Here is a 26,731-nt window from a genome sequence, read left to right as displayed (position 1 = left end):
GCTTGTTGCCCGATAGCGGAGGAGTAAAAATTACTATTCCCACTCCTGTGAGTGTAACAGTAAGGAAAGTGTTGGATAGTGTAGGGGTAAAAATTACTATTCCCACTCCTGTGAGTGTAACAGTAGGGAAAGTGTTGGATAGCGGAGGGGTAAAAATGACTATTCCCACTCCAGTGAGTGCAACAGTAGGGAAAGTGTTGGATAGAGGAGGGGTAAAAATTACTATTCCCACTCCAGTGAGTGCAACAGTAGAGAAAGTGTTGGATAGCGTAGGGGTAAAAATTACTATTCCCACTCCAGTGAGTGCAACATTAGGGAAAGTGTTGGATAGCGTAAGGGTAAAAAAAAATATTCCCACTCTAGTGAGTGCAACAGTAGGGAATGTGTTGGATAGCGTAGGGGTAAAAATTACTATTCCCACTCCAGTGAGTGCAACAGTAGGGAAAGTATTGGATAGCGGAGGAGTAAAAATTACTATTCCCACTTCTGTGAGTGTAACAGTAGGGAAAGTGTTGGATAGCGGAGGGGTAAAAATTACTATTCCCGCTCCAGTGAGTGCAACAGTAGGGAAAGTGTTGGATAGCGGAGGGGTAAAAATTACTATTCTCACTCCAGTGAGTGCAACAGTAGGGAAAGTGTTGGATAGCGGAGGGGTAACAATTACTATTCCCACTCCAGCGAGTGCAACATTAGGGAAAGTGTTGGATAGCGTAAGGGTAAAAAAAAATATTCCCACTCCAGTGAGTGCAACAGTAGGGAAAGTGTTGGATATCGTAGGGGTAAAAATTACTATTCCCACTCCAGTGAGTGCAACAGTAGGGTAAGTGTTGGATAGCGTAGGGGTAAAAATTACTATTCCCACTCCAGTGAGTGCAACAGTAGGGAAAGTGTTGGATAGCGGAGGGGTAAACATTACTATTCCCACTCCAGTGAGTGCAACAGTAGGGAAAGTGTTGGATAGCGTAGGGGTAAACATTACTATTCCCACTCCAGTGAGTGCAACAGTAGGGAAAGTGTTGGATAGCGGAAGGGTAGAAATTACTACTCCCACTCCAGTGAGTGCAACAGTAGGGAAAGTGTTGGATAGCGGAGGGGTAAAAATTACTATTCCCACTCCAGTGAGTGCAACAGTAGGGAAAGTGTTGGATAGCGTAGGGGTAAAAATTACTATTCCCACTCCAGAGAGTGCAACAGTAGGGAAAATGTAGGATAGCATAGGAGTTAAATTAACATACTTATACAATATTTTATTTTTTTAAATAAATAACATTAATAATTATTTAACAATAATTATTAATAAATACCTATTAAATCAATATTTATTTAAATAACATTAAATTACTTCCCACCCTATTCCCCTAAATACACACAACGTGCTACACATAAATTTAATTATCAATTATTCAATTAAAAGAAATTAATTGCCAATTAATAATTCATTAACAATAAATTAATTAACAATATTAATAAATAAACACATATTAACTAATTAATTATATTTAAATTACTTCCCACCCTATTCCCCTATAAACCCACAACCCCGTACACATTAAAAATAACATAATTAATTTACTTACCAATTAATCAATTAATTACCAATTAATAATTAATTTACAATAAATAAAAACTAATAATAAAGTATTTATAATTAATATAATTATAAATTAACGAATTAATAAAAATGAATTACCAATTAATAATTAATTTATAAATAAATTAACAATAACAATAAATACATATTAACTAATTATATTTAAATTACTTCCCACCCTATTCCCCTATAAACCCACAACACATTAAAAATAACATAAATTAATTACCCATCAATCAATTAATTAAAATTAATTACCAATTAATAATTGATTTACAAAAAATTAATTAACAATAATGATAGATAAAAATTAATTATAAATTATAAATTAACCAGTTAATAAAAGTTAATTAACAATAAATTAATCAACAATAAATTAATCAACAATAAATTATATGTAAATTACTTCCCACCCTATTCCCCTAAAAAACCCACAACCCGCTCTGATACTAAAACGCAAAATTTACTTTAAAATTTACTATATTCTAAACATTTAATACATATATTTAAAAATAATGTAAAAACTGTAAAAAAAAAGTTAAACATATACAATACATAACACAAAAAAAACATCGATATTATTTACAACTATATTTTTGCAAACCACATTATTTACTTCGATAATACATACTTCGATATGAAAAAAAAAATCCGTTTTTCCTTACCTTAAAGTCGATATTCTGGTCAACGATATTCTTGACTTCGATATTCTGTCCCTACGATATTTAGATCTCCATTTTAGTGTAGGTCGATATTTAAGCTTCAATATTTTGACTGAGCCTCGCCATGGAAAGTACCAATCCTATGGGTGTGTTTAGCCTGCTCTTACCTCCCTGCTGGAAAACTAGCCATTATGAATTTGGAGGATTTGGTGCACTCTGGGACAAATTAATGCCACACTCTACAAGATGTGGTCATATCCTTGGGGAATTGACCCACTCCCATTGGTCAGGAGTAACCTCCTGCTTGACCCAGTGTACTTGGAATAAGTATCTGAGAGGGGCAGAGTGTCACAGATCTGCTGCTTGAAACTTGATAAAGCAAGACATTGCCATGCTGAGAAGTTGGGGTGCAAAATTCTAAGGCCTGCTCTCTGAAGTCTGCACCAGCTGAAACTACAGCCCTGTGGATTACCTTGCTGTAAAGGAACTAAAGAGTGGACTCCCTGCTACAGGTTAACAGGGCTCACCTGGAACATCACCACCAAGGATCCTCAACCTGGAGAACGACCAGTGGATTTGTAAGGATTTTGTCTAAGTGGATTGTGGGAACTGAAGTCTTCAACTTTCAAGTACCATCTTGGAGCTTCCAGACCCTTGGAGTGAGTTTGAGACACTTTGGGACCCCTTGGGAAACTTCAGGAAGAAGTTCCAGAAGTTTGGAGAACTTTGGAGCAATTTTGAAATAAAGCTCTATAGAGGGACCCACTCAACCTGGCCAGCCAAGCCGCCTGCCTTCACTCGCGAGCCGGCCAAGCCATCCAGGTTCGTCCTGCTAAAAGCTCCGTAGGTCCGATTTCCAGAGTTTGACCGGGAGTAGAAGAAATACGAGGCTTGCCGAACCCTCACCAAATCTGGCCTGTTGAAGAGCATCGAGGGACCCCGCGAGAAAAAGCTCCAGAAAAGTTTCTAAGTCCGAAGGTAAAAACTGTGACCGGGACCTACCACGAGTGGTAGCCGATCAGGTTTCCATCGCGGTCGGCCTTAAACTTTGACTTTGAGCCGGTCTATCGCGACCAGATGTCCCAATAGGGTGCTATAAGTTTCTAAATGCTATAAAGTGATAAATCTTTAAAAAATCATATCTCCGGTTTCCCTACATTGGATTTTTGTCATTTTGGTTTCATTTCAAAGATAAAAATATTTCCCATTTTCATAAATTGGTGTTGGATTTTTATTATGTGTTGTGTTTAAAATTTACTGAATCGTTGTTTTTAAAGTTAAGCCTGTCTGCTCGCAGCCACGTTACCCAGGGTTGAGCATAATGTTCTAAGACCTATTCTGAGCCATATACTGTGTTAGTGGCCTTATTGCCAGTGGCAAACCTACATTTGCCCCTACCAATAATCCACTCTCCAACAAGGACGGATGCATTGCTTCAAGGTTGGGGGGGGCATCTGGGGGAGGTTAGCTCAGACCCGTCTGCTCTCTGGCAGAGGATCCACTTCATATCAGTTTGTTGAAGTTGAGGGCAATTCGCTTGGCATTGAAAGCCTTCCTGCCTTGCATCAGAGGAAGACTGGTGCTTGTGCTCACGGACAATACCACTGCTCTGTGGTACTGCTACAGACTGGCCGGGTGGGGTCAGGTGTCCTATACCAGAAGGTTCTATACCTCTTGAAGCAGCTGGACTACCAAGGAATTTCTGTAATGGTAAAACACAAGGAGGGATTGCTAAAATCCAGGGCAGACTACCTTAGCCAGCAACGCATAGCGAACCCGAATGGCAGACAGGGCCGGCCTGGCCGTAGCAGGCATCGGGCATTTCCCTGCTAGGCTGTAAAGGTGGGGGCCAGTTTTGGTGTGGTGGGGACCTGGTTTTAGATGATGACGATTGGGTGGATGCTTTGGGGTCCCCTCGCGGGCCTGCGATATCCTTGCGCCTACACTTTATCCAGTTTAAATATCTTTATCGCGCCTACTTTACTAGACACAGACTATGGCATATGAATCTTATAAATTCCCCCAGATGCCACTGATGTGAACCGAAGACGCACCTTCCTCCACACAGTCTGAAAATGTAGAGCCCTGGCCCGGTTTTGGAGGGGAGTGGTAGGGTGCTTGGCTGAGGTGCTCGCTTGAGATACCCCTCTAACACTGAGATTACTCCTGTTACATAGCACGGAGGGTATTTATGGTATTCACTACAAACAGCATTAGCTATTCCTTGGCCATACCCTTGGTAAACAGGACATCGCCCTTCAATGGAAAAATGTGTTGGGAGTCTGGAAGAAAGGCATACACTTCTGTATGGGTCTTGGATTTGCTGTGTTTCAAGCAAGGGGGTGCCTGCAAAAGCATCCCAAACTTTGGCACAGTCGGGCTGATTACCGGGGCCTGATTCTTGAGCCTCTACACACCGCAGAAGTGCAACTGGATGCTGAAATCCGACAATACGGACAGGACACTTATGCAGACTCTCTTGCTCGTTAATGTATATGTGTCAGGCTATGCGCAGTGTGCTGGGCGGGTGGAGGGGACACCGGAAGGTTATTGCACATGCGTTTGTATTTCATTGTTGTATTTATTTCTTATTGTTTGTATTACTCCTTAGTATTGCCAATGGGGATAAAGCCACACAATGTATCCGGCGATCCACTGAAATTGTATTTTGTCCTCCGGGCTATTGTCAAGCAAAATCGCCAATAAAATTTGTTGTGAAAAAAACACTGGTCTGCCAAGTAAAAGAAGGATCTGCTTTGTTCCCGCGAGCCTGTCAGCAGCACTTAACTTGTAAATAAATAAATAAATCAGTCCCAGTGTCCAACATGTTTCTCGGGTTGACAACTCGAGAGCAACCCACTTTCATTTCCAATGCCAACTATTGCAACTGCTGCCACTGCCAGTGCATATGACTCAGGAACACAGATCTCTTCCCTCCAGAGTTCAGGACAGAGTTTTTACTACAGAGGGGGGGATAGCAAGCCATCTGAATTTTGGCAATGCAAGATATAACTGAGGACGATTGCTCATAATCCCCTGGTAACCCAGGCAGAAGGGTACCTAGGGAGCACTTTAAGACTGTGAAGCTTGAAAGTTCTGTATGCAACAAGTATTATATTGATGGGGGAGCAGGCATGTAATGTAGATTGTCAGGGAAATTACTTTGTAAAGGGACAGCAGGGTCAAAAATTTTGTAAATGAATCCCTTTGTTTGCCTAGACAAAACTTACTTGCAATTGTTCTGAAGTAAACATGCTATTATAATATTTATATGTCCGTTCTAATAATAAATATCAATCTCTTTATTTGCTGTGCTGAATTTGTAATTTCTCACAGGTTGCTCACCCTTCCCATAGATTCTTTTGTTTTCTTTACTTACTATATTCGTTCGTTCTTAAATATGAGATATAATCATAAAAATCACATCTTGAAGTTATGCCTTTCAAGCAAAAGGACTAAGAAAGCTTTTACATACAAAATAACAAATTTACAAAAACACATAAAATGCATTTATGACTGTCCGGAAGACTCATCATATGAGCAAAGGCAGATTGACTCACTACTATACTGTCTCAGTGGAAAACTAAAAAGATGGCATATAGTGTAATTTCTAAACCAGAAAAGAAGCGACCTTTCCCACTCACTAGCAATATTTAATCAGTACGGTTTGATTCCATCACACATTTGCAGAATAATATAACGCCTTAAAGAGGATTTGGTCAGCTCAATAGCCTCCCTGCCAAGGCATCTGCATTCCAATTACACTTTTTTGACCCACATGTTTGTCTGTTTTCTTAATCATAGAGGGGTGAGAGAAGAGTATTGGTCTGCCCAAATCCTCCAGCTTTGAATTTATATAAAAGAGCCATTGTATACATGTACTGTTGTGGCATTTTATACAATCTAAAATGACATAATGATTAAAAACAGCCCCAGGGTTACTCCAAATTGATACCCATAAAAGGAGGGGAGCACGTTTTATGAAATCAGAAATATATTTCGAACACAGCTCTTAATGGCAGAAAAATTGTGGACAGTTTATTGGGACCGAAGGCAAACGTTAACAAAATTGATTCTCCAAAAAGCGGCAACATCTTTGACATAACCCCAGACCTCGGCTCCACACACTGCAATTGGAATGCATTATGGTTTATAAAGTTCAATGAGAGGCGCTACTGATTTGATGAAGATATTGCTGGCAAAATTTAAAACTGTGCTGAGAGACTGGCAACATGTTTGGTGCCTAGTGATTAGATACAATAACGAAGTACTGTGGGAATCAAAACACACCCTAAGATACGGAAAATCCAGGGTTTTCATAAGGATTTTCCTATTCACAGAATGGTGCACATCTTGGAGCTGTTAGATCCACAGGACATCACATACAATTTAGTGTAGTTGGTCTGGAGATCAAGATCATCCATGAAGGAAACAAAAAATAACAACTAAAACTTTAAGGTTATTAGGTGTGTGGGTCATTATGACAACAACCTCCACATACTAGAGTGCAGGGATACCCTTATCATTGATCCTAGTCACATCCTGCCTACATTTCAATAAAAAGTAATTAAGATTGTTAAAGTAAAGGATAGATAACAGTGGGGCTCAGATGCTACATGTGCTGCTCCATGTTTGGCGCTAAACGAACATTAGTATACATCATTGTTTTCATACTTAACTGTGGCAGATAGATTTGAATGTAGTGCAGATAGATAATCAACCAGCAGCAGGTCGAGACCAATTTGGATTAGGTGTAACCAGAGCTTATATCTATTTACTTGGTCAAAGTCACTTGAAAGATCCATTTAAGCGAGGTACAATGGGTGGTCTTTCGCAATGGAATATTTAATAATAAGGAGGTGTAAGTTTAGACATTGCTCCATTGTACCCAAGCTTTCTCTAAATAAGAGTTCAATTTTGTACAGAATTCTTTTATTCTTTACCCAATTGAAAATTGTTACATATGACTCGGCACACCTATTTGACCACTGAATCAATCAAAGAGATAGGTCTATAACAACAGGGGTCGAAACAATAAGGACTGGTACAAAAATCTAGTTGGCCCATGAGCTGGGTACACCCTTCCCATAGATTTGATTATGTGGATGCTTAGATGAAGTTACTCAGCTCTACAATTTGCCCCTTCCATGCAATGTAGACTTTTTTTCTTCTTTTTGCCATTGTGATATGTAAAATGTTACTACTGCACAGAAGTCCTTTATCTTCTTCCTAAGTGACTGAATGAAAAGAAGCAGAACTGCTTTACTTATCTATCGGAAGTTACCCTACATGCATTGCTTGGCCCACAGCACCAATGCTACCCCACATACCTCCTCTCTCATTATCTTCCTCATTGATCTGATAAATTACAGATAGAACAGGAAACTCTAAACTAAACGTTCTTTGGGAAAGACAGCTCATATGTAATTGTACGTTTGACCCTCTGAGGTATTCTAACAGAAATGCAGTACTGTCCGCACTTCATTTATATTCAGATGCTCATGAATATGTCGCAGTTGAGAGCACCTGCTATCGCCTGCACAAATTAAGCAATGCAGTTGACTTCGAAGACATTGACAGGTATAACTGGTCTTTGTGTTTCATTATTGTATTTCTTTCTTATTGTTTCTATTACTCCATAGTATTCCAAATGGGGATAAAGCCGCACAATGTATCCGGTGATCCACTGAAATGGTATTTGGCCCTCTGTGCTATTGTCAATCAAAAACGGGTCTTCTCTCTCTGTTTCAGGAGTGGGCAGATGCGTGCTGCAGAGGACTTCGCAGTGCCCACGCTTATATCCTTGTCTACGACATCTGCTGCTTCGACAGCTTTGAATACATCAAAACTATTCGACAACAGATCCTGGAAACAAGGTCAGTGTGTACCTACCGAGGCACAGGGCTTCCCTAGATGAGATTGGGGAGGAGCAGAAGGCGGGGCACAGAAGGGGCCACAGATAAAACTGGTGGGGTCACCTACAATGGGCAATCATGAAAATTGTATGCACCTGTCACCTTAGTAAAAAATGTGTGTGTGTGTGTGTGTGTATATATATATGTGTGTATATATGTGTGTGTGTGTGTGTATATAATATATATATACATATATATATATATATCCACCATAAAGTTTAGCTGTACCCAAGCCTATTCTATGGCGGGCACACGGCAGGGGTAGCTACCCCCATAAATCCACAAAGAAACCAATGCGCAACTCCTCGGTAGAGGCGAAAATCAACACTGGAGCCGTGGCCTCTGTTCCAAAGTGTGTTTATTCATTCAACACAAGGTCCGACGCGTTTCGGAGTTTACCTCATTCCTTCTTCATGGGCCTTCTTTGTGGATATATATATATAATTTCTCACCAAAGCTTCTGCACTCGCCAGCGGGTGCTCAACCACGCAATGGTGAACTCGTAATAACGTCTTAGCTCAACGTTAGAAAAGACCAGCACTCATGGGGGAGAGTTATCTAGTTTATTGGTTATACTGTGCACATAAACATGTTTCGCCAAACGCCTTTATCATATATATCTTGATAAAGGCGTTTGCTGAAACGTGTCTGTGTGCACGGTATATCCAATAAACTGTATTACTCTCCCCCGTGAGTTCCGGTCTTTCCTAATGCTGAGCAAGATGTGTGTGTGTATATATATATATATATATAATCTCACGTCGATATATAATCTCACGTCGTTCTCCCGGACCACCACACTGCGGCACACAGATTCCTTGGCAACCAGGTATCTTGAAATTCGATTTTATTGAGTGTTAACCAATTTTCTATGGGGCATAAAAATTAAAATAATGAAAGGACTGACGCGTTTTGGCTGACGCCTTCAACTGGGTTTCAGTATAAAAACAAAAGGTTAAAAATTAGTTATAGTTAGGGAAACTTCATTTATTATTTCTATACAGAAACAAACTAAAAACTACACAAACATTACAAATTCAAAAGTTGAGGTTATAGCTTAGTTATATTTTGCGCCCACCCAAAACTTACTATAACTCGCAGACCTCCATACACAGTATTGTGATCTTGCTAGCCAGACTGCATTAACTATAACTTGCAACTTCCACATGCACAGTTTAAACCCTATCATCTTCCATCACTTTTAGCATGTTTAATAATAGCATTCATAAAAACACTTATAAAATCTGCATTGATATCATTTATGTGAAGACATGGTAGAGGAGCGAGTTATGAGCCTTCGCCAGGTCTTCATCTACTAAATTTTTTTACCCCAAAAGGGTCTTGAGCGTCTACACTGATTGCACCAAAGACCATTGGGTAGATGATCAGCTCTTTCTGTGGTTCCTTCGGGAAAAGAAAAGTAATTTGGTGCACAAAAGGACTCTGGGTGGGTAGTGCCTGCTCTGGACTTCTGTCAGGCTGCAACATGGGTGTCAGTGCAAACGTTCAACATGTACTACTGCCTTGACTGACAGGTCTGATGCAAAGGGAATTTTTCCTGTTAGGTCCTGCAGGATGTGATTTCACTTTACAGACCTTCCATCTTGGTAATGAATTTGCAGTTAGATGTATCCATCAGAAGTCCAAGTTGCTTACCTTCAGTAACCCCCTTTCTGATGGATACTTCTGCTAACTGCAGATTGTTCACCACTTTTCCTCCCATTTTAGAGTTCTGCACATTGGCACTTCCAAATCTGTTGTGCTCTGCAGTCGAGGTCCCGGAAGTAGCCATGCAAGAAACTAACGTAGATGTGGAGTGGTGGTGCTTATATGCGGCTCGGCTCCCTCACTTCTGAGGCAGAAGGTAGCTAACCCGGTGCCGCATGGCGCAGCCTAGCGGCATGCAGGAGCACTGCTTGAAGATTTCCAGATTCAGTCTGGTACCTGGGGAATAATCTACAGGTGAGGACTCTGCAGTTACATGGAGTATTCACGAGAAAGAGCGTTACTGAAGGTAAATAAATAGTTCTCTTAGCCTGCTAGGAGGACTGCGAAACAATCACCTGTCTTACCTGTGATGAGTAGAAGCCAGCTTGCCGTCATCCAGCTCTCTATTTTGACAGAAAGATTGTTACACCAATCTGGCCTTCCATCACACATAACCCGGAACATGCTGTTTTCACCATATGACCGGTTACACATATTGTCACCACAGAAGATTGACAACAGGGTTTTAAAATATATTGAAAGTTAAGGGAGAGAGTGGAGACCTTTCTAAAAATCCACAAATGAGGGTCAGTGGTAATTAGGTGAAAGGGCCAGGTTTGACAGAGTGTGTTTGTTCTTTTTTAACAACTTTTAAAGCGCACAAATAACCGTAGGTGTCTCGGCGCTATATGCTGGAAGGGAAGGCAAAAGCTGTTGAGAAAAGCCTATTGCTTGAAAAGCCAAGTTTTTATTTGTTTTCTGATTGATAGCAGCGTGGGACTAACCTTAATCTGCACGGCAAGAGAGTTCCACAATTTGGATGTGGTAACTATGAAGCTTCTGTCGCCCCAGTTGGCTTTTTTGGTTCTGAGGACGACCAGAAGTTTGGCATCTGCTGAGCAAAGAGATCTGGTGGCCGTGTAAGCCAAAAAGGCTTTCTTCAAGTATTCCGGTCATGTATTGTGAATTGCATTGTAGGCTATACAGAGAGCTTTAAATTTTGTTCTGCTTCTTATGGGCAGCTAATGGGGCTGTCGCACCACATAGGAGATGGGCTTGAACTTGGGGGTCCCGACAGCATCCTAGCGGCTGTGTTCTGTACCAACTGCAGCCTACCCAGAACCCTTTCCTGGGCATTAATTAACAGGCTATTGCAGTAGTCAACCTTAGACATGACCAGAGCACCGATAAACTCTCTTCCGATATTAGCCGGGACAAAAGGTAACAATTTCTTTATCATTCTTAACAGATAAAAGAATGAGGAGACCACCGCATTAGCATGATGTATAAAAGAGATGACACCCAAGTTCCTGGCTTTTAAAAAAATCTTTTTATTGGCATTTTCTGTATTTACGTACATTACAGTAGTAATGATGGAAGTTCCTCGCTTTTTTAACAGGGATTGGGACTGGGAGTAATCTACAAAGGATGCACACCAATCACTACTGACCCCTGTAACAAAGGTGACAGAGTTCAGACAGTGGAGCATATCAGCCTGGTCTGCCATTTTGAAGGCAGTGGGAAGATCAATCAGAAGTAAGCAATTTATTACCATATTGTTGCAGTGAAAGTCTCCAGTGTTTTTGGAAGCATCTACAAATCGCCACGGCACACAGATGCTTTGGCATATTTCTGATGCCATATGTCAGTAATACTGATGTTTTTTTTATGGAGTTTTGATTGGTGGCTCGAACTCAGATAAGACTTTGGACATTCTCACAAAGCTGTAGATTCCTAAGGTGCCTTTGTGCACAGTTTTCTTCAGATGTATAGATGTCATATGCACCCGATAACTGTTACCAAGGTCTACAATTCAAAACTAGGAGCTTCCTTACCCTGTACTATATTTTCCATTGTTTGTGTGATGTATATTTTCTTAGGCTAATCTTCTGTTACCTGGACACTGGTAAAATATGTAAACATTAAATGAGATGACACCAATGTCTGGTTAGGTAGTTGTCTTTTATCTAATTAACCCACTGCCTTAGTCTGTGTGCTAGACTATCGTCATTCCTGAATACAGAATAATTGAGCTGTATTCTATAGTTATTAGCATTATAACTGCATTTAATTTGCCAGATAAATGGCAATATTCTGCTTAGTTAATCACCTGAGTAGTCATTCATTAAGCGCACTGCAAACTGTATTTTATTCTAGACGCAAATGCTGCCTGTTGTGAAATAAAAGAAGTGGTGACAGGTAGCAACATCAGAAGAGTTCTATCGATCATCGTGATCCTCTTTAACTGTCCATTTGGATTAGTCTGTTAAACAAAACATCATACTTGCTGTCTACTATCCCCCACTCCACACAAGACCTGTCTCAGGATCCTGGAGTCGTCATTGGGTACTGGGCTGTATCTGTAGTGGATATTGCTACTTACCACTGGTGAACCAGTGTCTTGGATACTATAGAATTCCCATTGGATAATAAAGCTGTTCACTTTGTATACTTGACTTTCCGAAGGTAGTCATCTGAAGCACTCAAAGCTTACTCAAGGAGGTGATTGTAAGTTAGGAACGTAGTTCCAATATGAAACTGAATCGCCCATAATAACCCCCAGTCGTAGGTATGGATGTTACAAAATGGTTAAGTGAAAGAGGGCAGTAAGAATCATGAAAATCAAACCCCACTTTTATAGTATGCACTAAGGCGATACACTACAAGTAACATGGGCTGTCTGTGGCAATGTACTCCTATTAAAGGAAAGTTAAGAGCTTGACAAACTCTGGAGTCTCTAGGTTTCAATTAATTTATTGTTGCAATATAATTAATGGACAAAAATGCCAATAATCCTGTCTTTTTTCCGAGTGCCTTAGTCACTTTGGTACAAGGAGGGACAATTCAGTGAATTTGATCCCAAGTGGCTGAAATCTGCAAAAAGTGTTAAAGTTCAATAATGTTTCCACACCACAAAAGTTACAACCCAAAAACAAACTGTGGTTGACAAAAAGAGATAAGTCCCATAGTCAAAGCTCCAGTTTCTAGTGGATCTGGGGGCTAGTGAAACTTCTGGAGCTTCGGAAGAGATTCATAAATAGAAAGTACTTGTTGAAATGAGGTGCTATTTATCTAAAATTGGTGCTGCAAAACTGGTAACAATCACAAGATGTGCCACGTTCAGCAATCATAACTTTGGCCAACCAGACACTGTCTACTTAAGAGGGGCAAGGGATGCACCAACTTAGTCACCTATCCCAACTATTTCAATTGGGCTGGACATTTCACACCTCCAGCTCGAGATGCTTAATCTCTTGCTCATTTGAGATGGACTAGTAAGTGAGTAGATGCTGTGGAGTCCTGTGCTATCAAGGCCTGCCTATCACCTGCCAGGCCAGCACCTTCTCAATTAGCTCACCCTAAAGTAGGTTTCTCGTAACAAATATTCCTTGCATTGCACATCTTCCCAAGATCATCTTCTGACAGGTGGATCTACACTGGCGCCTTAACATCTTCAGCATGAGCAAACTCTTAACTGGTTTCAGATTGTAAATATTCTAGACAGTATCGCGTTTTATCACATGTCTTTTTGTTGACCAAATTGAGACATTATCTCTGAGTCCTAGGGCAGTCAGTGGTAAGTGCAATAGTCATGGTGGGTATGTCTTTTATTCACTCATGTATCCTTGCCCAGGTGTTCTTGCACCCTACTTAGATAAGTAAATTACTCTGTTTGTACCAAATGTAGCTAGGGCGAGTAGTCCTCCTGATGGTGGTAGAATGTGTGATACTCAGATACAGAATTTCACAGTAACTAGCAAGAATAAACACTATTTCTAGTCAGAACTATTACTTTGAAAATTGTTAGGTCTTTATTTGTGACAAGGTAAGCTAGGGCAGTTAGCGCTGGAAATCAAAACAGCCAGAAGATTCTAGCACCGTTTTTGTTCAAATATTACCCCAAACATATTTATAGCTCCTACACTTGAAGGTGTGATACTCCAACTAACATCAGATATGTTAGATGTTATTATATGGGATATAGATCACTAGTCTTTTGCAGTCTTCAGAGCCCGTCAGGGTTTAACTCGTTTGTTGCTATTTCCGATTTTTCAGTGGGAGAGAATAACATATTACAAATCATATTATGCCTGCGATGGATGTATGACGTTACAACGCATGCTTTTACACCGCATGCCGTTACAACGCATTTTTTACACCGCAAGATCTGTTACAACGCAAGCCTTTACAACGCATGCTTTTACAACGACGTACACTAGATGGAGTGCTGGCATTAGAAATGTATAATTTACTATTCTAACTCCAGTCCACGTTGCAGTAGGGAAGGTGTTTGGATAGTAAAACTACACTATTTCTAATGTTAGCCCGCCATCTAGTGCATTTCGTTGTAATGGCATGCGTTGTAATGGCATGCGTTGTAACAGATTTCGCGTTGTTACAGTTTCGTTGTAATGGTAGTGCGGTGTAAAAGTTGCGTTGTAAACGTTGTATACCGCCTGCGATGATATGCCTGCCCTTTGTTTTGGTTTCTGAGTAGCCCTGAGTGCAAGAATAGATAACTCAGTTTATTTGAACCAAAGATGCAAAAAATGTACATAAGTCTAGAATGTTTTAAACATTCAATAACCACCATTCGAAAGAGAGCTGGCATTCTAAGCCAACTGGGGAAGTTTGGCCAAAAGAGATCGGTTCCAAGTTGAAGTGGCCAGTTAGCAATGTCATTAGAAATCCAGTGGTTTGTTAGCAGAGTTTGCTGTGCACGTTACAGTAATATCAGTTACTCCTCCAATCAGATTCTGTAGTTAATTTTAACATAACTACTATGGGTTCTGCGCCTTAATTTAGTACCATCTTTCTCAGAGTGAAAAAGGTGATATGGGCTCTCATAAAGTCAGTGATGGTATGGCCAAATTACTAACTGCAGTCCTGGAATATTGCCTGCCAGCCCCTAAGCCAATTATGAAGCATATGTCTTTGATCTGGTAATGGCCAGGAGGGCTGTGAGGTTCTCATGGCGTCTATACATGCTCTCATCCTCAGGGTGACCTCAATACTGATTCATTCATTGCACTGGTCCTTCTTTTTCAAGATTAGCCCTGTAACAAATGCAGACACTACTTTAACTTCTTCCAGGGCAAGCTGAAAGCAGCAGGCTGTGTGCAAAGTCTTAGGCTTGTTACTGGATTTAGGGGCTAAGAAAGTCATGTCCTTGGTCAGCTAATGCTAAGTGCAGAGTTGTCACTCTTCACTCTGCTTATGTTTCAGATGCTCCAATTTGTTGACAGCCTCATTAATACCTGCAGTGAGACTCATAGCCTTCAACATAGAATGTGTGTTCTGCTGAAGGAGAATGTACTTTTGAAAGAGAACAACTTCAAACTGGTCCTAGAACCTTGACTGTAGAAGCATCATACCCTGCCCACAAAATTACTATAAGAGTGGGACCCAAAACTATTCAGGGGATGGAGTGTTGCGTAGTGTACTCAAAGAGCTACTGAGATCCAGCCAGACTCCCAGATGTGCGGGCATTATCACCTGTAGTCTGCACCATTTTGCTGTAAGAGCTGTATGTGTGCCTGATGCCTGGGAGCCTGCCTGGCCACCGGAGAGAGGGGAAGGAATGCCTTCCCCCTGCAGGAGACGATTACCTCGGGCGGGAAAGCCAGTGCTGTGGAATGTTAAAAATATCTACTTGTCTAAGGGATGGGATAGTTCAGAAATCTACGTATTCTATAAAAGAAAATCTGTTATCCCTTTCAGTGCCAAACAGTGTGAGTCTTAAGAGTAGGCCAGTCGACCTCCCAGCAAGTTTCCTAACCAAGCTTTGTACAACTGCACAGAGTACAGCCTGAGAGAGTGAAAATCAGCCAGACTGCTATGGCTGAAGCAGACTGACTTGTGCTGATTATAGTGTAAGCTGACAACGCAGTTGGTGCTTGTCATATCAAATTCTTCGTGGTTTTAGTAATGTAGCACCCATATTAGAACCCTGTGCCTGTTGACCTTAATTTGTGTAGTATTACATTCTATTTTTTATATAACACTTTTTTATTACATTTCATGATCGTGCTCACAGAGATAGTACAGTTATAACATTCTTTGCCATCTCCATTCCTTCATTATCAGGAAATCATTCCAGGTAAAGTCACACAGTGGGGGATAGGAGAAGGTTAGGCGAGGGTAAGTCCCAGTACAAGGTGTTCCAGCAGATTAGCATTATTCCGCATGTAGAATATATTCTTGTGGTAATAACGGCAATTTATAACAACCTTAACAAATGTATCGATGTGCGGGAGTCAGAGTACGTTTCTAGAATTGTGAATTAGTGAGCTAAGGGGTAGGTGCGGCTCATTGTTCTTATTTCCGGGTGTGCATCAGGGGTGGAAGAGTGGGGAAATAGAGCACCCCAATTGGGTAGAGGAGGTATCTTGGCACAGGGGCATGGATGGGATTTCGCAAGAGGACCACAGTGTTAATTAGAATGGTTCATCACGTTGTCCACAGCTGATAAAATTGCACCTGTTTCATCAAAATGGGGCCAATCCTGTAAAATGATATCCATGCTTGTGCATGCTCTGGAGATCGGTGGCCATGACTCACCTACCTGCGGAGATTTGATCCCTTGCATTCTGCCTATTTAAAGGATCTTAGCACACCTCTGCAGGATATTTGGATTTCTAGGGGCTTTCCAAACCATTGCCAGCCGGTGATGCACCAGGAGTAGTTGCAGATCTAAACATTTGGTTGAAAATACTCTTCCCCGCGGTCTAGGAAAAAGGACTGTGGGCAAGAGGCTCGGGATTTCAGGATATGTTGCCACATGGCTCTTGTTACAAACAGTGTGACAGAGTCCCAATAAAAATGGATAGACTGGCCCATCCACACCATGTGATAGAAATCTGCGCTCTCTACACTATATCTTGAGCACTATGCATGTGCCTCTGGGAACATTGTATTAATCCTCTTTGGGATGACATAGGCTCTGTGGAGTTAATAGAATTGTATGAGCTTAACCCTACTATTTCTTTTTTTTTTTTAATTCTTTTTATTAAACATACTCAACATAGAGGTACAGTTTCAGTCAGATCAATTACAGGGACCACAGCAAAACCAAGGTGAATAGACATAGTAGGATGATGCTTGGAAGTTATGGTGAGGGTGGACTGTCACATTCGGGTCGCCTGGGGGGGTGCATATGTAGCCACGGTATGCGTTCCAGGGAGCCAAGATCCTAGACCACTTTCGGGGACAACCCCTAGCTGCGTACACTGTCTTTTCCCGTAGCATACACCAGTCGAGATCTGTCTCCCAATCTACGACACTTGGAGCATGTGTTGCCCCCCAGAGTTGGCCAATATTTCTCTTGGCAATCATGCAGCCAAATGTGACCCATTGTATAGCGTGTGAGTTAAGGTCAGAAGGTTCCCAGATATTAAGGAGGCATCTGGGGGCCTCAGGCCTTACAGTAAGTTCCAGTGCTTAGCTCATAATGTTAATCCTACTATTTCTTGAGACCTGTAGTGTGGCCTCCAGAATTTTATTCCAATCTTTTTCTGATATAGGAGCAGCAATATCCTCCATCCAACCGTCTCAGAAATCCTGTAGGTATGTTTTGGCTTGTTGTATCAGTGTGTTATAAAATCGCGTTATTGCTTTGATCCTACCTGATGTTGTGTAAACGAGGTGTAGCACGGCATGTGGTGATGTTGCTTCATCAGCACCAAGTCTCCAGTGGGCCCACAGTATTACCCTGACTGAGCCGTACAGTAACAAGTGGTATGGGGGGAATGCCAGACGTGTCCACTTCAGTCTTTATTTCTTTAAGCATATCAACCTCGTACAGGTCTCCCAATGTGTGGACTCCCACCATTCACATAATCCTCGCCAGTCGCCCCGAGGGTTAATATCGCCCAGTGCCATGATCGGCAAGTGGCAGGCATGCAAGAGCTTACAATGAGTCCGGTGTAGGACCAGGCCCCAAAATGTACAGGAGCATTTTAAGTAGTATATTTTCCATCTCTTTCTGTCATCCCCCGGAGGGGCTCAGTAGTCAAATATTGCACCTCGACTCAAGTGTCTTTGCCAATTCTGCATTTAGAGTACCCCCGGGCGATTCACACCAGCATGCCTCCCAAACCAGTTGGCAGTCAAATAATAAAATTCAAATTCAGGGATTACTAAGCCGTCCTCTGCAGCTGGGAGGTGGAGTTTAGCCAGGGAAACCCAACGTCTCCTATTATGCCAGTGCAAGGGCAATAATAATCTGTCAATTTTCTGGAAGAGCATTCTGGAAAGTCAGATAGGTAGCATGGCGAAAAAATAAAAAAATCTCAGGCGAACCATAATTTTCGCCAGGGCTGCACAACCCCCCATAGACAGTGCTAATGTGTGCCAAAAGGCAATAGATTGTCTGATAGTGGTAGATCTCCTAAGTTTCCCTTAATCAGTTGAGCTTCGAAGCAGTACATTTACACCCCTAGGTAGCAAAAGGTATGTTGCTCTCAACGAATCTCCGCCCGAAGCCCGGTGGGCCCGCTCCAGATCTGGGGTGTGCACCGGGTTTTGTTCCAGTTGACTCCGAGCCCTGACACTCCTGCAAGTTCTTCAAGCGCTGCATATGCTTCCTGTATGTCAGACCGTACAGTACCATATTCTCTGTATAGAGCGATATGTACAGTGGTGTTACCTCCCAGGCGTATTCCTTGGAAAAATCCTCCAAACTGGAGTGTAGCAACCAGCAGTTTCATCACAATGGTGAAAAGTACTGGGGAAAGGGGGCATCTCTGGCGGGTACTCCTCGCTGTATTGCAGGGGTTGGAGATAGTCTGTCCAATTTTTGACTCGTGCATAAGGGGAGGTGCGTAAGAGTTTCATCCAGGTAAGAAACCCCCTTCCCAGCCTCATATTGATAAGGGCAGTGTACAGGTAGCCCCAGTGGAGGGAATTGAAGGCTTTTTCTATGTCAGCCGCCAGAACGGTTGCCCTGGGGTGGTCACCTAGCTGAGAGTGTAGTCCTTGGATTAGCCTATGGATATTAGGGACTGTGCTGCGTGTTGAGATGAACCTTGTCTGGCCGGGTGTATTCAAGTCTGGAGGTAAGGTGTAAGTCGGGTATCCAGAATTTTAGACGACATTTTATAGTCAACATTGAGGATTGTAATCAGTCTATACGAGGAGGCCTGGTCAATGCTCTGCCTCGCTGAAGCAGTAGTAAAAGTAGAGCTTCACACATAGTGGAGGAGGGGATTTATTGTCCCTTGCGACATTATAGATTTTTGTCAAAAGGTGGGGCTAGTATGTCAACAAAGGCAGAATAGAATTATATTAGTAGTCCACCCGTGACCAGGACTTTCGCCAGTGCCAGTGATTTAATGGCCTCCTTGACCTCTTAAGCTTAAATGTACCCTTCCCCCAGTGGGGCAGCCATGTCATGAGTCAGCCTCTTGGTTGCGGCACAAATGACAAACTAATGTGGGTCTTGCAACGGTATAGATCCACATAATAATAACAAAAAAATTGTGTTAATGTCAGTCTGGGTGTACACCTTTTGCCTGGCCCGATCCTCTAAGGATAATATATGTGTGCATTACCTGTGGGAGTTGGCTAACCATGCAGGTTAATGTCCCACTTTTTCTTGTTCGTTATGCGCCCTATTGACATATTGTCAGAAGTCCTATCCCCTTAAGCGCTCTAGTCCCACCAGCAGTTGTTCCCTTTCCCCCCCTGCCCATCTATGTGCCTCCGGGTCTTGAGGCTCTTTTTTGTGCAAGTTGTCTAGTGTATATTCATGTTGTGCAATCTTGTAATTTAGCTCTGCTCAGGTCCTGGAGGATACGGCTATACAGTGTCTGCGGACTACTACCATCAGTCCCACTCTACCACGAGGAGTATGAGGTGCTCTCATTCTTCACAATATCGTTGCGGATGGTGCTCTCTAGAGATTCCCAGAAAGCCTGGTCCTCTGAAGCAGCTGTGCTCAGTCAACAGGTCAAGATTGAGGGCTTGGGGGTGTACCAACTCGGGGCCAACAAGAATGGGTTGTGGTCCAAGTGTGTCTTGGCCAGATGCTCTGAGTGGATTGCTCTGCCAAGCGAGAATTGTTTGCAAAGTAGAGTGTCAAGACGAACATACAAATCATGCAGACCTAAGTAAAACTAGTAGTCCCATAGGAGCTGATTCCACTCTTGCCAGGTGACCACCAGTCCCCACACCCATATCCTACCCTGGTGGAATATGGACGTTGCATTTGTTTGGGCAACAGGTAGTGGGGGGTGCAACCTGTCCTTGTGTGTGCCCGCTATGCAGTTAAAGTCGCCCCTATTACAAGTGGATAATGTGGAAAGGTGAGGAAAGTTTTTTTGATCTTTGTTAGGAGCGTATATATTGATTAAGGCAACATTCTTACCCTCTAGATTCATAGCAAGTGTTATGAATCACCGTCCGGGTCGATGCTCTCCGTGTGTAGGCGGAAGGGTAACCTGCTCAAAATCCAGAGAAGTACTCCTCTGGAAAAGGCAGAATAGGACGTGTGGTGTATGCGACCTCACCATCTTTTTTTGTAACGCAAGCCCCTCTGCTTGGGTCAGGTGCATTTCCTTCAGGAATGCAACCTGAACCCTGCGCCGTTTTGTATAGTATTGTATCCTTTATCGTTTGGTTGGAGAATTAAAGCACTTGTGTTCCATATCAGGAGCTTAATTATGGGTCATGTAGTAGTCATAATCAGGTAGTAGTCATCGGCCTCTACAACAACCCCAGCTCCCCCCTCCCCCCCCACTCGCCATTCCTCTAGCCCCATAGTGTTCTCCAGCAGAGTGCCAAAACCATAAAAGGATGTGGAGCTTGAGCTGGTCAGCGGATGTACACACAGTTCTCCCCTCACTCCTTCACAGGAAATATCATACAGTATCATCTGCTGTGCCCGGTGTGACTTTGGGCAGGATAGTACTGGTGTTCGAGCCTGTGATGCATCCAGCGCTGGATAAAGCATCCATGTTGGGGCCAGATATCTCCTCCGGGCCCTTCGCTGGGTGATTGATTGTGGCTGCCACCACAGTTGCCTCTTCGCAACCCTCTCAGGCTTGATGCTGTGTGAGTCATGGACCTCTGCCGTGCTGCGGATGGGACTTGCTACACTTACAGGGTTCTGCAGGGGAAGGCCCCATCCGACGCCCTAGTCCTCGTACCACTGCCATACATCCTCTGGCGTGGCGAAGAAGGACTTCCCATCTAGGGCCAGCCGCCATTTAGCCGCTAACAATACTGCATAGGTGATCACCGGTTGTCGGAGTCTCTTCTTTGCTAAGAGGTATGGTGCCCTCTGTTTTTGGACATGGCTGTGAAGTCCGGGAAGAGAGAGACTTGGGCATTGTCTACCTGGTAGGGGCCGTGCGTGCATGCCTGTCGCAAGAGAAAGCCGCTGGGCTGTCAGCTCCCACCCTTTGCGGCCTTTGTGTCCTCTCCCCCAGCATGCCGCAGCTCAGTCACCAGTGCTCCCGGGTCAACCCATTCAGGCAGGAAGCTTATTAAGATGCCGACATGAAGATAATGGAAGTATGTTTATTTGTGGAAGCCCAGCAACCCCTTTCCAAGTCCTCTGTGATGCACCTACATGTCATGTGATACCACACGCTGGCTTGACCTCATGTTGTGACGTCGCTCCTGACGTGCGAGATCCCTACGCGCTTTGTTCCTGCAGGCCACACGTTTAATGGAATCCTTAAGCAGGTAAGTTAAGATATCAGCGCAGCTCGCTCCCTTTTGCACGTGCCACAGTAATTCAATTTCAGTCTCCGATCATGGCGTATAATGTTGCCAAAATGTAGACGGTAGCATTCTGCAAATATGCGGTCACCCACCTCTAATAAGTTGTAGGAGAGCCGATTGATAGCTGCAAAACTGTAATTGGGAAACAAGGGGTTATACTTTCACTTGTATCTTCCGTAATTTCCTCGGAATCTTCCTACTTCCTTCCTCATGTCGTTTCATGCGTCATTACAATCCCATCCTTGTTGTCACTATTAAGATGCCGACACGAAGATAATGGACATATGTTTACTTGTGGAAGCACAGCATCTGACTGCAGCAACCGTTCCAACTCTGACAACCCTGGATTCCACAATCTAAAATCCAGTGTGGTCAGCATAAGTTGCTTGGAAATTTGGTTAACATGGTTGCTAGGATATAACATATCTCCTCCTTTTATATTCAACAAAACTGACATACAGATATAATAACAGAATTAAAACACACCGAATACACAACCATAAATATACTTGGTTGGAAACCTAATATTTCAGGTGGATACACCATATAGATGGTATCTGCCCAACCTATTACAACGAGTAACATTACTCATGCACAAACATAGTCCTTTAACCAGGATGGTTTTGTCCTCAACCGCACCTCTTTGTTAATCACGCTGCTTGGTTCTTTGAAACTACTATTCCTGAGAACATCACCTCCCGAACCCTTTAGCCAAACCATGCTTTCGCATTACTTTACGGGTATTCCACCTTTTCCCATCAGCCAACCACACATTATTGCCAATAACTTTATTGATTCATTTGGCCTTGCACCATTTGGATTGGACTGCTCTTTGACTTCCAGATGCACTTATTCTCACCTAATCACCACACACAAATGCATGTGTTTTGTTCACTATTCTTGCATTGTGTCTGTGCACATACTTGTCTTGATACCTTTTAACCCTGCGTTCCACATTCTTCTTCCTTATATTTCTTGCGATTGACCTACTAATCCAAGCAGGAGTTACGCTAGTGTTTGTCTGCCTGACTTTAAGAAGACTGAAAGGAGTTTCCAATGTGGCAGCATGAGGCGTATTACGATAACTGCACAACATACCTAAACAGCATTTTTACATTCTTTCTCACTGTCTTCCGCGAATTACATACACTCCTACAACACCCGGTTAAATCTTTCCACAAGACCATTTTTCCTTGTATTATATACTGCCGTAGTGTGGTGCACTGCTCAAAACACTCTTGTATACCTCTTGAATTCTTCCGCTAAAAATTGTGGCCCATTGTCTGTGACAACACAGTCCGAGTACCCTTCCTTGCGAAACAAAATTTATGATCTTGGAAGCCTTAATTTCCTTCACAAAAGTCACCTCAGGCCATATGGAAAAATAATCCACTAATATAATAGCATATTTGTTTTCTATCCTACCAGCTCTAAATGGTCCACAGATGTCCATGGCCACCTTTTGCCATGGTTTATCCGGCAAACATATAGCTGTGATAGGAGTTTCCTCAGAGCTATGAGATTTGTCACTACACGTACATGCCAAACTCTTTTTTATCTTCCACCACAGAATCCATTGAACTGGTCATACTATCCGCAATTTGCTTCAAAGGCTCATCCATCATTATGGCTTGTTTCCATTCATCTTCACTAATGGCTCCTTTACAAGATTCACCTATATTAGCTACCAACCATTCCTCCACGTCATCCTCTTCATCTTCCAATCTGGAATCTGTCAAAAGCAAACACAACAAGCACTCAGCATTTACATTCTTACTACCAGGAACATACTTGAGTGTAAAATCATATTTTTGTAACCTGTACCTCCACTTAGCAATTCTTGGAGTTGCTTTACCTGCACCCTTTGTGGTAAATATGTCAATTAAAATTCTGTGATCAGTATTTCACCCAAAACTCTTCCCCCACACATATGTTTTGAAATAACTGACCCCCCCCACCAGCACACCAATGCTTCTCTTTGAATAACCGAGTATGTTGCTTCCGCCCCCTCGAGAGTGTGCAAGGCTGCTACTACCCCCTCATGACTGCTCCTTTTTGCATCAGTGCAGCACCCAAGCCATACACACTTGCATCCACAACTATTATACTACGATCACATGGGTCAAACGGTTTTAAAGCAACTGCATTCACTATTTCTTGTTTTTATCTCATTGAATGCAAGTTGACATTTGCTAGTCCATATACATTTTACACTCTTCTTCATCAACGATCTTAAAGTGTGTACCTTTTCCGCAAAGTGTTGTACAAACTTGGAGTAAAATTCAGCTAGACCGAGAAAAGAGCGCGCTTGCTCCTTGTCAACAGGTGATGGTGCACATTCTATGGCTTCCAGTAGATTTTTCTTAGGCTTCACGCCTTCTCTCAATAATGTGTGTCCTAAATAATCTAATTGCTTCACCCCAAACTTGCATTTGTCTTTGCTCACAGTTAACCCAGTATCCTGCAATCTTCTTAACACATCATTAAGTATGCTATCATGACTATCAACATCCACCTCCCACAAAAGCACATCACCTTGAAATACCAAAACATTGGATACCTCCTTTAATATACTGCTCATGAGTCTTTGAAAGACTGCTGAAGCCGATGCTAGGCCGAATGGCATACGAATAAATTGAAACGCTCCCTCAGGCGTTATAAATGGGGTGAAATGTCTAGATTCAGTATGCAAGCGTATTTGATGGTATGCATTGGATAAATTGAGAAATATTTGGCATTCTTCATACAAGAAATCATTTAGTTAATATGTGGTAACGGGTGGCGATCAATCTATATGTTACAATTGAAACCTCTCGAGTTAACACACATGGGCAACTTGCCATTTGGTTTGCGTGCCAAAACAATAGGACTAGGCCATTCAGATGGTTCTATTGGCCCTATGACCTTGGCATCACAGAACTTCTTCAATTCATCCATCAACTGAGCCTGCAAAGCAAATGGCACATTTCTTACTTAGTGTACCTTCGGTATACTTCCTGTCTTCTAAACTATGCAATGTTCAAATTTGTCTAAACAACCTAGTTCGTTGGCAAATAATTTGGGGTACTTAACACTCCACTTCACGCTCTCCACATCTTCTGTCAATAATACCTGTTGTGGGTGGTTAGGGTTAAGTATTGTGCTCAAAGCTCTCTGTTCTTTCCAACCTAACAAAGCTCTCCCCTTCTCCACCCCATATACTTTCCCATAACTCTTTCTATCCTTGTACGATAGTTCACACTCAAAGTATACTATTATGGGAAGTTGCACACCACAATACCCTTCCGTTTCAATGTCTAGTGGAAAGAAATTCGTTTTCACTTAAACTCTCCCACACGTCTATTGATAATAGTATATGGGGAGCATGAGGCTGCCCAAACAGACACAGATGTCCCATTTATGTTTATGGTTCAACAGGTTGGATTATATCCTTCTTTTATTTCACTAATGACCTTCTCACCCTCATTCACTATTTCAACTCTTCCGTCTTCCTCTGAAAGTTCAAGTGTAAACTTTTTAACAGCATTCACCGTACACTTCCAACTCTCTTAATTGCCTGCCTTGCACATGCGTGAGAAATGTCCCATCTTTTTCATTTAAAACACCTTACATGTGCTACAGGACATATTTCAGCCTCCACAGTATGCCTAAAACTACCATATCTATAACACACCTGTTTGTTCTTAATAGACTGTATCTTTGACATTTCAATTGTTTTTTGTTTGTTTCTTGACATCATTTACATTATTAGTATCATTTTTGCTTTTGGGTTGATTCTCATTCAGTTCTTTGACATATCTAGATGTATTTTCAACACGTCTAGCAACCTCAATAGTTTTTTGCAAGGAAGGATCTTTCAATTCCAATAACCTTTCTTGAATTTTTATGTTGTTGGTTCTGTTTATAAATAGGTCTCTAATTATTTCCTCATGTAAGTCTTTAAATCTACACGTCGCAGCTAAAGTTCTTAATACAGATGCATACTGCTCTACTGTTTCCCCTTGTAGTTAAACTCTTGAAAATAACTTGGCATTCTACTACAATACTAGTTTTCTTACCATAATTGTCCTCCAAAGCTTTCATAACCTCAACATATTCATCCAGTGTTGTTTCCTTTGAACCAGACCCGTCCCCGCTACCACCTACAAGATTTGGAGATCTAATCCTGGCAAGGTAATGGTAGTGTTTTTAAAACTTTCCTGCCTTCCACACCTAAATTGTGTTTTAATAACGCAACTTTTCGCAAGGACACAAAGTTTCACCACCTATTGATTCTAAATAGGTTTCAAATAACTCACACAAATCCTCCCATACCATGACTGGAACCCAGGAATTTGTAGAAATTTCAGAGGAGCTACGATAGAGAAAACATCCATATCTGCTTTTCTAAAAATACACCCAATTAATTGGAGTTATAAATAAAGCTGATAATACAAATTACTACATAAATTTCACAACAGCTCGATGCTAGTACTCTCCTCAGTTATATACCAGCACATTCAGTAATAAAACAACAAACTAAAACAAATAAAGTGGTCACCATAGTCTTGCCAAATTGATGCAGCCGCAGTAACAACAGTTGGATTCTTTTTAGCCCAAAAACTGTCACCAGTCTCTTTCCTTAATGGATGTGGTCGGGCCGTGTACTCCGTTAACACCGGTAAGACCGATCCTCTTCCGTGTGTTGCACCAAGTGCACCTAGCTGTTACCAAGGCAACTCAGTTGTTCCAACACAGTGGCCTGAAAAAAAAGATCTGTGACGCACCTTCGAGACAAGTGATACCACACGCTGGCTTGACCGCGCGTTGTGACATTGCTCCTGACGTGCAAGATCCCTACGCTATTCGTTCCTGCAGTAGGCCACACGTTTGATGAAATCCTTAAGCAGGTAAGTTGAAAGATAACAGCGCAGCTCGCTCCCTTTTGCACGCGCCACAGTAATTCAATTTCTGTCTGCGATCATGGCGTATAAAGTTACCAAAATGTAGACTGTAGCATTCTGTAAGTATGCGGTAACCCATCTCTAATAAGTCGTAGGAGAGCCGATTGGTAGCCGCAAAAGTGTAATTGAGAACCAAGAGGTTACAATTTCACCTGTATCTTCTGTAATTTCCCCGGAATCTTCCTG

General features: G+C 42.1%; 1 protein-coding gene across 1 annotated transcript in view; it reads left to right on the top strand.

The window, feature by feature from the left end:
• Nucleotides 1-26,731, top strand: part of RASL10B (RAS like family 10 member B) — a 466,401-nt gene that overhangs the window by 426,196 nt on the left and 13,474 nt on the right. The window contains exon 3 of the mRNA XM_085649629.1: nucleotides 8,005-8,129. Coding sequence (XP_085505755.1) covers nucleotides 8,005-8,129 — 125 coding nt within the window. The remainder of the gene's footprint in view (nucleotides 1-8,004; nucleotides 8,130-26,731) is intronic.

The sequence above is a fragment of the Triturus cristatus genome, chromosome 3_2, assembly GCF_964204655.1.
Source record: "Triturus cristatus chromosome 3_2, aTriCri1.1, whole genome shotgun sequence".
NCBI lineage: Eukaryota > Metazoa > Chordata > Amphibia > Caudata > Salamandridae > Triturus > Triturus cristatus.
Note: the sequence above shows the minus strand (reverse complement) of the source record. Positions and strands in the feature narration are given on the sequence as shown.